At 40.2% G+C, this 13158-nt stretch overlaps 1 protein-coding gene across 10 annotated transcripts in view; it reads right to left on the bottom strand.

Moving 5' to 3' along the window:
* Positions 1-13158, bottom strand: part of Helz (helicase with zinc finger) — a 190728-nt gene that overhangs the window by 146330 nt on the left and 31240 nt on the right. For all 10 annotated transcript variants that reach the window (XM_029568373.1, XM_029568371.1, XM_029568370.1 and 7 more), the window contains one exon: positions 10981-11017. In XM_029568373.1, the coding sequence (XP_029424233.1) occupies positions 10981-11017 (37 nt within the window). The remainder of the gene's footprint in view (positions 1-10980; positions 11018-13158) is intronic.

Genomic DNA, 13158 nt, shown 5'->3' with positions numbered 1-13158 from the left:
TCAGCAGTTAAGAACACTGACTGTTCTTGCAGAAGACCCAGATTTGAATCCCAGCACCCACATGGCAGCTAACAACTGTCTGTAACTCCAGTTCCAGGGGATCCATCAGCCTCTTCTGTCCTCCTCGGGCATTGCACCACACAGGTGTACTTACCTACATGTAGGCAATACACTCATACACATAAAGAAAAACTTTTTTTTAATGTATTTACTTTTATTTTATGCGTACAAGTGTATTGCTGCATGTGTGTAAATGCATCACATGTGTATATCACCCAAGAAGTCAGAAGAGGGCACTGGATGCCCTGGAGCTGGAGTTATGGATGGTTTTTAGCCACCATGTGGATGTTGGGAACTGAACCGGGTCCTCTGCAAGAGCAGCCTCTGCTCTTGTTTTTAATATTTTATTTATTATTTTTATGTGTATGCGTGTATTGCCTGCATGTAGGTAAGTGCACCCGTGTCGTGCAATACCCATGGAGGACAGAAGAGGCTGTCAGATCCCCTGGAACTGGAGTTACAGACAGTTGCTAGCTGCCATGTGGGTGCTGGGATTCGAACCCAGGTCTTCTGCAAGAACAGTCAGTGCTCTTAACTGCTGAACCATCTCTCCAGCCCCAAGAAAAAAATTTAAGGAATAATAAATTACAAAATATTTTAATGCTTTCACAGATGTTAGAGCTTGCACAAATCTGCTGAATCTTCTTTTGCAAAGGTTCTTCCATTATACTAGTGTTTGAATGTCTCAGGATTTATCAAAATTATGTTTCCTCTTTTCCATCTCTTTTTTAGATAAGCAACAGTACTAGTGTCCTTTCTTCTGTATTCTAAATGCAGTTTAGTCTATGTCTTGCAGGATGCTATATAAAGAACCATGGGAGGAAAAAAAAGTTAATGTGGCATGTATGTGTGTGTGTGTGCGCACACACGCGCACACATACACACACACACACACAATAATAATAAATGCCAGGTGTGTGGTGGCAGGCCTTTAATCCCAGTTCTCAGGAGGCAGAGACAGGCAGATCTCTGTAAGTTCAAGGCCAGTCTGGTCTACACAGCAAGTTCTGTAGCCAGGGCTACATAGTAACATCTTGACTCAAGTAAGTAATTAATTTACTAATTAACTAATTTTAAGTTCTCTTCCTAAGTATCAGCCATTTTATTTTTCACAAATTCATCTGCCATGAATTCAAAGAGATTTGGAAAGAAGGAAACATATTAAACAGATTCTAAAGAGTTGAACAAATAAATCAAATCATTCTTCACAGGTTGGAATGGCCATTTGTTAGAATATCAAAAGTTCCAACATAATCAACATAAGAACACAGTGGCAAATATCTCAGCAAGTGCCCCTGTGGCCAATTTTGGGTTTTTTGGTTTTGTTTAGTTTATTTTGAGACAAGGTCTCTGTGTAGCTCCAACTGGCCTGGAACTCTGTAAGCCAGGCTGGTCTTGTCCTCACAGAGGCTTGCCTCTGCCTCTCAAGTGCTGGGATTAAAGACATGCATCACCATGCCAAGGCCCTGTCCCCAATCTTTCATGACTCAATTTTCCTGCTCCACCTGTTAACCCTTTCCAGCCCTTCTCCTTTCTACCAACTACATTAGGACATTCAGGCTACAACTTTTGTACCATTTGATGCCGTTCCTACCAAGGTTTCCTTTATGAAATGTAAACGGAAAATCAAAGTCCTAGCAGTATTCAAAACCAGGTGAGACCTAGACATATTCCAAGCATTTGACCTCCAGCTTGAAATATTGTAATATATTTTATTCATTTAGCCCATTACTTTTTTCAATATTTTGGACTTTAATCAGGTCTCAAAAATCCATGTTACCGCTCTTGTAGCTCCCTGGGCTTTAAATTCCTCCCGTTTATTTTCTGGAAGTGCCTTTTCCCTACCTGCAGCTCATTGTGAGGACTCCTGGACACCTTCTAGAGAAACAAAGGTCATTGCTTCTGCCTTGTTTTTGGTGTTGTGATTGAAATATTAGCATTCATTCTTTGAGTATCCCTGGACTGCATCATTATATACAAAAATAAAATATTTAAACACAGTAAACAGCTGCCGACACAAGTAAGCATGAATACAAACCTGAATCCTAGCTGCCCAGAACACTCTAAAAGGCTTTGATTCCAGGCTGGAGAGATGGCTCAGTGGTTAAGAGCACCAGCTACTCTTGCAGAGCACCCAAATTCAATTCCCAGCACCCACATGGCAGCTAACAACGGTCTGTAACTCCAGTTCCAGGGACTTTGACACCCTCTTCTGACATCTGTGGGCACTGCATGACATGGATGAACTTACAAACATGCAGGCAATATACTCATAAACATAAAATAAAATTAACATTTTTTAAAAGGACTTTGATTCCACTTACATGCTCCAATACATATTTTACTTTAGGCACTATTAAAATGATATTTGCAAAAACAGCTTGTGTATGCACAGACAAAGAATCTGTTGCTTAGTGTGCCTTCAACTTCCTCTTTATTACAGATCCCTAGCTTCCAAAGACACATCTGCCAGGCTGTCCAGTAGCCAAATTAAGAACTTTTCTCTAAAGAAAAAGATCTGTGCCACTGAGTTTTTCTACCCTGAAGTTCCCTTCCCCTTTCTCGGTTTTAGAGGTCAGCATCTTGCCATGTCTGCTGTGAGCTCCCAAGGGAAATTCTGACTATGGAAAAAGCAGACTTCAAATTCTCGGCTCAGGCACACTTCGTTGTTTCTGTGGTTAATTTGCTTACTTTTTATTGTTTTTACTAATTTGTTTCTTAAGAAAAGAATGCAGACATTTTAATCCTCTTCTATTTTCTTAGTCCTGTGGGAGGAAGCTGTTTTTAAATGCTCACAATAGTCTTTCACTCAGTTCCCTCTTGGGTACAATATTTGAGATTTTACAAGGCAAGATATTATCTTTCTTAAATTTCCTCTTAAATATAAATACAATGTCAGGTCTTATAATGTAGCCTAGTGGTAAGTGCTAGCCTAGCATGCATAAGGCTCTGGGCTCAATCCCCAGTATTGCAAAGAAAAAATAATTTATGCACACATAGTTTCAGTAACTATGAAACTAGCACTAACAAATATTCAGTGAGTCAAAACAGTGAGACAACCTTTTAAAATAGCATTCATAGGGCTAAAGGGATAGCTCAATGGTTAAGAGCACTAACTGCTCTTGCAGAGGACCTGGGTTCAGTTCCCAGCACCCACATGGTGACTCACAATCAGCCATAACTTCAGTTTCAGGGGATCCAACAGCCTCTTCTGGCCTTCAACGGTTTCTATGCACAGGGGCACTGACATACATGGAGGCAAAACACACACACATAAAGTAAAAATAAATTTTTTTAACCACTCATAACTAGATACGGGAGCCTTTAATCCCAGCACTCAGGAGGCAGAGGCAGGCAGATCTCTGTGAGTTCAAGGCCAGCCTGGCCTACATACTAAGTTCTAGGCCAGCAGGGATTACAGGGAGCCCTGTCTCAAAAAGACAAAAATTGAAATAAAATAAAATAATGCATTTTAGAGAGACTGACTGGGTATTCTGATTAAACACTCTAATAACTCAGTAATTTTCCAATCAAGTCTTTTAATTACCATAAAACCTACAGATCCTGCTTTACTTACAATGGAGTCACATCCTGATAAACTCACTGCAAACTGAAAATTATATAAATCAAAAATACACTACAATTTTCTTCCACAGCATAGCCTCTGTCCTGCCAGTAACCCTAAGTAAACTCATTGGGTCAAATGAAAGATTAAAAAAGCATGGACTCACTGGGTCAACAGAAAGAATATAAAAGCGTGGAAGCAGAAGGGAGTTAGTGGTAAGAGAAGGAGCCATGGCAGTGCAAGGGGCACAAGAAAGGGAGGAGGGTAAAGATGATGAAAACATTATATAATATATGGCCTGAGTGTCTGTGACAATAGTGTGACAATACAGTAGTGTGTGTGACAATAAATATAGTGTGTGTGACAAGTGTGTGAAAATACAGTATGTGTGTGACAATAAATACAATGTATGTGTAACAATACAGTGTGTGTGACAAATATAGTGTGTGTGAGATAATAAATACATGTGTGTGACAATACAGTGTGTGTGACGATACAGTGTGTGAGATAATAAATACATGTGTGTGAGATAATACACGTGTGTGACAATACAGTGTGTGACAAATACAGTGTGAGATAATACATGTGTGTGACAATAAAGTGTATGTGTGACAATACAGTGTGTATGTGTGACAATGTCATCTTGAAACCCATTACTATGTATAATTAATATATGCTAATAAAAACTTCTTTTTTAAAGTGCATGTAGCTCATTGTAGAATGCTTCCCTAGTACAAGGCCCTAGGGTTCATGCCCTGTACCACCTCTAAAAAAGAGGGCATTTAATAGACCAATTTTCCCAAACACCATAGCCAGCAACACAAGACACTGGCTACAGAGTACTTCAGCCTGATGATCCCATGGCTAACCAGGAGCTGCAACTCACTGTTGCTGCCCAGCATGATGAGGGTATATCAGACCATACATCACTAGCCCAGAAAAAGCAAAACTCAGATTCGAAGCAGTGTCCACTGGTTGCCTACTGCCTCTACAACATCATAAAGCCAAACACCCTGAATGTGATTTCAAGTCTAGGGCTATGTAGCTATATTTAATCAAAAGGCTTCTCAGAAGGAAAGTAGTTAAAAATGCCAAGGTCTAGCCTGGCGTGGTGGCTCACGCCTTTAATCCCAGCACTCGGGAGGCAGAGGCAGATGGATCTCTGTGAGTTCAAGGCCAGCCTGGTCTACACAGTGAGTTCCAGAACAGCTGGGGCTACAGAGAAGCCCTGTCTCAAAAAGACCAAAAAAAAAAAAAAAAAGCCAAGGTCTACCCAGGGAAAGGTTCATTCAATCACCTATCAATTCCAGTGGTCACAGGTCAGCCTCTTAGGGGGGACTGCTGGTTACTGAATCACACACTTCACAAGTCAAGTACCACTACAATAAACTTGTAATGATTTTTTTTTAACTTGACAAAACTCTCGGCTAGGGTTTGAGAACTGTACAGCCTGATGATGTTTCTAATAATCAGCTTTCATCTTAATATCACTAGAATTATTTCTTCAATTTGTTAGTATTAAAAAAAAATCCTAAAGGGCCAGCAAGATGGCTCCATGAATAAAGGTGCTTGTTGCCAAACCTGACAACCTGAATTCAATCTGTGGAACCTAAATGGTAAAGAGAACAAATTCCCATAATTTATCTTCTGACCTCTATACACACATCCACTATAGCACCCATGTGCCCACACACCTACACATACACAAATTTTATTTTTTTAAGTTTCCAACTGGGTGTAGTGGTGCACGCCTTTAATCCCAGCACTCAGGAGGCAGAGGAAGGAGGATCTCTGTGAGTTTGAGGCCAGCCTGGTCTTCATAGCAAATCTAGGCCAGCTGTAGCTACAGGGAGACCTTGTCTCAAAAGGGGTTACCTTAAAATATTTTGAAGGCAGAAGAATTATTTCATGAAAAGTCTTCCTATGACATTTTATATTCAAATAATGAAAACTGACTTTGACTTAACTACCTCACTTAACCCGTAGTCACTGGCCCAGCAACCTTCACTACCCAGAACCACCCTGAGCTTTGATCTAAAAGCTGTGGCCTCACAGTCTGTGTACCTGATTTTCTAGATGCCACTGAGTCCTTCCTAAGAATCTTCATTTTAAATTGAGACAGTATTTACACATCTCTATGAGGTATCAGAATCTATTACTCTTACTGAAGTAGATTCTCTTTTTGTTTTGTTCCTAGTTAAACAAATCAGCTACAAAAACATTATAGAAGCAACCAAGTAAATCAGATTTTACACAGGGTTGCAGATAATATTAGGAAGTTATTTTTATTAGGTTAACAAAATATTGTAGCATAACGCAGGCTGGAGAGATGGCTCAGCGGTTAAGAGCACTGACTCTTGCAGAGGACCTGGGTTCGATTCCCAGCACCCACATGGCAGCTAACAATCGTCTGTAACTCCAGTTCCAGGGGAATCCAATGCTCTCTTCTGATCTCCGCAGACATTGCATGACACAGGTGCACTTACCTACATTCAGGCAATACACTCATACACATAAAATGCAAATAAATCAATAAGATACTTTTTTAAATTTTTTTAAAAAAGCATACTGAAATATATGGGTGGTCTAGAGTTACTTTAAAATATTTCAAAACACACAACTAACAAGATGGTTCAGCTGGTAAAGGTGCCTGCTGGCAATTCTGATGACCTGTGTTCAATCCCTAGGACCACATGGTAGAAAGAGAAAACCAACTCCCAAAATTTGTCCTCTGAACTCCATATGCATGCCATGGCACATGTGCACACACACTCATACATATAAAGAAAAAAATGTAATAAAAAATATTAACTTTACCGGGCATGGTGGCACATGCCTTTAATACCAACACTTGGAGGCAGGGGCAGAGGCAGGCAGATCTCTGTGAGTTTGAGGCCAGCCTGGTGTACATAGTGAGTTACAGGCCAACTGGGGCTACAGGGAGATCCTGTCTCAAAAAGACCAAAAAATAAAATAAAATAAAATAATCAACTTCAAGGGGCTGCACACGCCTTTAGTCCCAGCACTGGGACTTCATAAGTTAACTACCAGCAAGGCATTCCTTGCTCAAATTTGGTTTTCAGAATGTATGTTTATTACCTATGTCTCTTCTATCCAGTCAATCTCAAGTTCTCAAAATTTAAATGTGTGATGTTTTCTTACTTCCTTGACAAAGACTATCTGTTTGAGCTCCTAACCTACACTAAGCCAGAAGCAGCAAGTGTTAAAGGGGAGCAGGCATGTGGCCAAGATGACAGGAAGGATGCCATCAGCTCATTTCCATAATGCCTATCACCCCAATACTGACACTACAGAGGAGATTACAGAGTGGTCACTAGCTCATTTCCATAATGCCTACCCTAATACTGACATTATAAAGGAGATTAAAGGATGGTTACTTTACTAAGTGCTTCACCAGGGCACATGTTTGGAATAATTAACTCTGTGTTAGTGACATATTGGTTTTATTTTTATGCTTATCAATATTCATCAAAAATATCATTGCTTTTGCCAGGCACAGTGATGTATGCCTTTAATTTCTACCCTCAGGAGGCAGATCAGGAGTTTGAAGCCAGCCTGGTCTACATAGCACGTTCCAGACCAGCTGGGGCTACAGGGAGACCCTGTCATTACTTTTTCATTTATTAATTTATTAATTTTTGGTCTTTTTGAAACAGGATCTATCTGTAGGCCCAGATGACCTGGAACTCACTATGTATACCAGGCTGCCTTGATCCACCTGCCTCTTCCTCCTGAGTGCTAGGACTAAAGGCACCTAGCTCTTGTCATTGCCTTTTAATTTAGTGGTAGTCTGTGTTGTCTCAAGAAAGTAGGAGTTAAGTTTGAAGGTCAGTATCACATGGTTTTTGCAATAACTGTTGGCAATAGTATTCAACACACTGTATCAAGTTCAACGCATTTTGACTAATTTACTGTTTATTAAAATGTGATACACACACACACACACACACACACACACACACACACACACACACACACACACACACACACACACACAAAGAGTTGCAAGCAAGAATGCAAACTGAACCAATAGTAAAAGAATGAACATCAGGACCACACCTCATAAAATGCAAATGAGAAGATAATGGTCTGGAGCACTTACTATAGGAGCTACCCAGGCCAATGCCCAGAAACATCCCAGCATAACCAAGCAGTGTACTAATTAACAGAGAGCCAACATGATCTTCCTCTTGCTTCTCATCAATTCACTGTCTACCCATACCATTTTATCTTACAGAAAAATAACATTACTAAAAAAAAGAATTACATGTAAAATCAGAATGCTATACCTACATAATCTTAGCTGACACTTTCAAATGTCTATTTGAAATGATCAACTTTGTATGCATGTTTTTGTATTAACTTTTAAAATGGAGCCTAGGGATATAGTTCAGTGGGAAAAGTGCTTGCTGCACAAGTGTGAGGATCTCAGTTCAGATCCCAGAACCCATGTTAAAGTCAGACACATGGGTGTAAGTCTATAACCCCAGCACTGGTGGGGAGGTGAGGACCGCATACAGATGGAGCTCAAGATCCAAATCAATGAGCTCCAGAGATCCTACCTCAAAAATAGAAAAAACTAGAGGAAGACTTCTGGTTTCCACGTAAACCTGCACATACGTGTACACAAACACACACATGCACACTTAAAAGGGCAATTTCCAAGTTCTTCCATATCACATAAAAGGAATAAAGACTATATAGAATGACAGAATGTAATGTAATAAAGTTCTTCTTTATTGGGAGCTACCTGACCTTCCCTTTACACACAGCACTGAAATGAACACTGCATGTATGTAACTTTCTCCTTCATTTGTATTATTTACTTGGGATAGGATCCCAGAAAAGAGATTAAAGGGTCAAAGGGTATAACGTATTTCCAACCTGCACTCTCCTGCCTACTCCACTGACAGCACAGTGTATACACCTACCATGACAACTTTATCTTAGAAATAAACTTTTATCTCAGTCATTTGTTTCTCCTAAAATACTGCCTAATTTAAAAATGCTAAATAAAACAACAGAAAAATGAAATTTTTCCTTCACCAACAACATCTACTTTTCTGTGACTTTCTTAAGTTCTTTAACCTTCTGGGACCTTTGCTTGTACATGCCCAACTTCTCAAGCACTCAGGGAAGTGAAAGTTAGAAAAAAACAGGGATTATTTCTCATACATGAGATGGGCAAAGCTACAAGCCTGCTGGGTCTCAGGCAGTGAGATTACAGGGAACAGGCATTCACGTATATTACAGAGGTGGTTACTTAAGCTGACAGTGTCTATAAATCATAATTGCACATACTCTTGAACCCAGGAATCCAACTCTTAAGACTTCTGCAAAAACATGACAATAAGCAGGAATGTGTTCACTACTAGGAGATTTATAATGAAGAGAACCTGCTGGGGGCTCATCAATATAGGAAAATAGCTGAATAAACTATAGGCATACACACCCAGTGCATTAACTTGGCAAGATATCCATGACACATTGGTAATAAACAACTTTGTGACAATCATGTTAAAATTAACTTTTAAAGGAAAAAAGCAATTTCTGTATTAAAAGCATTTATGTTTATCACTGTAGTGAAAGGTACAAAAAGTCCAGCAAATAACACCATTTCTTCAGAAGGAAGAAGGGGAGCTATTCCCTTCATTTCCCTCTATATCACCAGACTTACTATATGCTTATTGGTCTTTTGAAATGTCAAAGATAACAAGGATATTTTTAATGAAGATGCACTAAGTATCTCTGCTTCTAATTTAACTCCAAACCACTACAATTCTATAAAGCAAGCTTCACAGAGAGGTCACTGACCTCTGATGTATAATGGTCAAATTACAGTCCATGTGTCACGAGTTAGCATGGTTTTATAAAGTATAAAATAAAAATAATACTTGAAAATTTTGACACAAAGAAGGTGGAAAAAAAATTAACTTATGCTGAACACCTCAACCTCCACTCCCAGTTCTGGATAAATGAAACAGGATATTATCCAAGACACTGAGCTGTGCAAAAGGTCCACCATGTGTGCCTGGGAATGCACACTGAACCCTTGGCCCTTCAGTTTCTAGGCTCATTCTACAGAGACTGCAGCAATCTCAAGGAAAAGGATTTCTATATGATGAGCACTCAAAGAATATGGGTCTTGGAGCTGGAGAGATGGCTCAGTGGTTAAGAACACTGACTGTTCTTGCAGAAGACCCGGGTTCAAATCCCAGCACCCACATGGCAGCTAACAACTGTCCGTAACTCCAGTACCAGGGGATCCAATAGCCTCTTCTATCCTCTGCGGGTATTGCATGACACGAGTGCACTTACCTACACACGAGTGCACTTACCTACACACAGGCAATACATGCATACACATAAAATAAAAATAATAAATAAAATATTTTTTAACAAAAGAATATGAGTCTTACTGGTCTCAACTTCCAGTCCAAAAGAAAACAAGAAAGCACTAAAGAGCATTTAGCCAGACTCTTGTAAGGAAATTGTGATTAATTTTTTTCTTAATTTGGCTAGATGCTGGGTGTGATGGTGCACACCTTTAATCCTAGCTCTGGTGAGGCAGATACAGGTGGGTTTCTGTAAGATTGAGGCCAGCCTGGTCTGCACAGGGAATTCCAGGAAAGCTGGGGCTACAGGGAAATTCTGTCCCCACTCCAAAAAGAAAAAAAAAAAAATGGTGCTAGAGTACTCAGCAGTTAAGAGCACTTGCTGTTCTTGCAGAGGATCCACATTCAATTCTCAACACCCACATGGTGGCCCACAATCAGCTATAACTCCAACTCCAGGGGATCCAACACCTTCTTCTGGCCTCCAGAGCATCAGGTACACATATACATACATACATACATACATACATACATACATGCATACATGCAGGTAAACACTCATAAACATAAAATTAAAAAAACAGTAAAAATAGTAAATAATAAATTAGGCAGGAGCATCCCTCTTTTTCAACATACCTAAGCTTAACATTCTAATCAATGTGTGTTACATTTCTTAAGCATGAACACTTATTGACCATAACTATTTATGGGGTGGTGGAGGGCGGGGGGGACTAAGGGGGAACAAAAACTGCACAGAACAGGGACAGGAATACCAACACTTATGACCAGGACAATACCCATGTGTTTACCTGATGTATGCCTGCCAGAGCAGGAAAGACACCCAAATCAGTCATTAGGGACTACAGGAAGACAGGATTTTCAATATTATAATTGCTTTTGAAATTAGCAAATTAGAAAAAAAAAAAAATCAAGTCTTAAACTTTGCTCAAATAACTCAAAAATCTTCAAATCAGAAAAGGGTTCCATTTTTAAACCTACCATGCCTACAATCTTCATCAGCTTGCCCATAGTTTTTCTGCAAAAAGAAAAAAAAGATACAAGATAAAATTAAGTATTCAAGAGAAGTTTTTAAGAGAAGTTACCAAAGAGCTCAGCTGTTTCCGAGCAATCATGAATGATGTCAATCTCATATTTACAGAGAGAGCTGACTGACTCATGTGCTCTGAGGATTATACTCACAATAGAGTCAAACACTGAGGTACATTCTCCTCACCAACTCCCATTCTGACCTCTGACCTCAACCTCTGCTGGCCACGTCCACCGGAACCTCCTCTTCCTTACCAATGCTTGACTGAGAAAACTGGAGAATTTCTACCATCTCCTGTGCCTACCTGCTTCCCAGCATCCTCTGCTCCTGTATAAACTACCCTTTTCTAAAACCATCTCTGCTGCTGTATACCTCACTCCTCCGCCTACTTGAAAACACCGCACCAAGCCTCCTCTGCTTCTCCCGCATTGTTGACATCTTACTCTTCACTGACCCATTCCTAAACAAACATGCTATTAGTTTTCTCTCAGTTTCAAAAACATTCCAACTTTGCTTCTTCTAGCTTTTTCTTTTGGTGCCTCCTTATGACCCAACTCATCCTCAAGATGTGCCTATATTAGCCCAGTATGGTGCTGCACACTCGTAATCCCATCATTCAAGAGGCACGGATAGGAAGATCACAAGTTTGAGGTCAGCCTGAACTACAGAGCAAGCCATAGACCACCCAGGGCTACATAGTGAAACTCTTAAGAGTTGCCTATAATAATATAGTTGCTTTTTTCCCAATTCTCTCTCAAGTCCTCTTTAAATCAGGTAGTCACCCACAGCTCTAGGAATCCTCTACTGCATCCAGTCTGATCCAGTTATATTCACCTGTACCCACTTAGATACATATCTGGAGTCAGCCACTGACATCAGTGAACACTGGCCCATCTTTGTTACGTGGCTCTCCAGCTTTTCCTTTTCCTCCCAGCTGTTCCTCAGGCTGCTCTGCAAGCTCCTCTTCTCTCCAACCTCAAGACACCACTGTACAAGACTAAGACCTTAATCCTCTTCTCTCCTGGTGATCTGAACCAGGCCCTAGATGCTATCTAATATCTGTATTCTACATTCTAAATCTCTCTCTCCCAAACTCAATAGCTACACATCCAATCACTGACTCAACATCTCCAGCTAGACAACTCAATGACATCTCAAACTCCAAAGGTCCAGAACTGAGCTCACAGCCTTCTCACCCAAGGAGAAGGAAACCCCATCCCTCTAAGGACTCAGTCAAAAGAAAGTTAGGGTAAGTGACTGCATTAGGTCCCATTCATCCCCTGCATTCAGTACATCAGTAAACTTGTTCCTGTCTTCAACTTCTAAACAGAACTTGCTGCCATTCTGTTTATAGGCTGAACACTGAGTCACTGTCATCTTTGGCCTGGGTTATTCCAACAATCCCAAACTAGAACCCTTGAGTACACTCTTATTCCTTTATAGTCTGTTTCAACACAGGTCAAATGGTTCCTGGTGAATCAAATCATGTCACTGCTCTGCTCAAAGTGCTGTAGCAGCTCCCCACTTCACATAGAGCAAGAGCCTTCTTTGAATGACTTAGCAGGCCCCACAAGACTAACCCTTTTCCCTCTCCCCTTCATGCACCCTACCCTAGACACATGGCACTGTTCAAACAGGGCAGAAATGATTCTGCCTAAGGTCTCTGCACTGCCTCTTCCCTTTGCTCAGGATGCTCTTCCTCCAGATTTCTACCTGGCTTGTCCCATTTTCTGCTTCTTACCACCTTCTCAGTGAGGCCAATCTTGACTAGCCTATGGAAAACTGCAATCCCATCTCTAGCCCTACTGCTCCCAATGTCCCGTGCTGGTCTCCCTTTTGCATGCTGTCAACCTACAGTATGTATTTTCCTATTAATGGCTATTGTTTCTTAGATATTCCCTATTAGACAATAACATGAAAAAGGGATTCTATTTTTCTTTTTCATCAATATATGTGCCAAGGTCCTAGAGTAGTATCTACTACATAGCATGTACTCAATACATACCTATTAAATGAGTACCACAGTGCAATTTTCAAATTTTAAACTACAGTTGGTTTGTTACTGATGATATTTAGCAATCACCAGGCACTTCACTCTTACCTTTTCAGGACCAAACTAGCTGATTTTT

The sequence above is a fragment of the Nannospalax galili genome, unplaced genomic scaffold, assembly GCF_000622305.1.
Source record: "Nannospalax galili isolate Female #2095 unplaced genomic scaffold, S.galili_v1.0 scaffold781, whole genome shotgun sequence".
NCBI classification, from domain to species: Eukaryota; Metazoa; Chordata; class Mammalia; order Rodentia; family Spalacidae; genus Nannospalax; species Nannospalax galili.
This window is presented reverse-complemented; position numbering and strand designations above follow the sequence as displayed.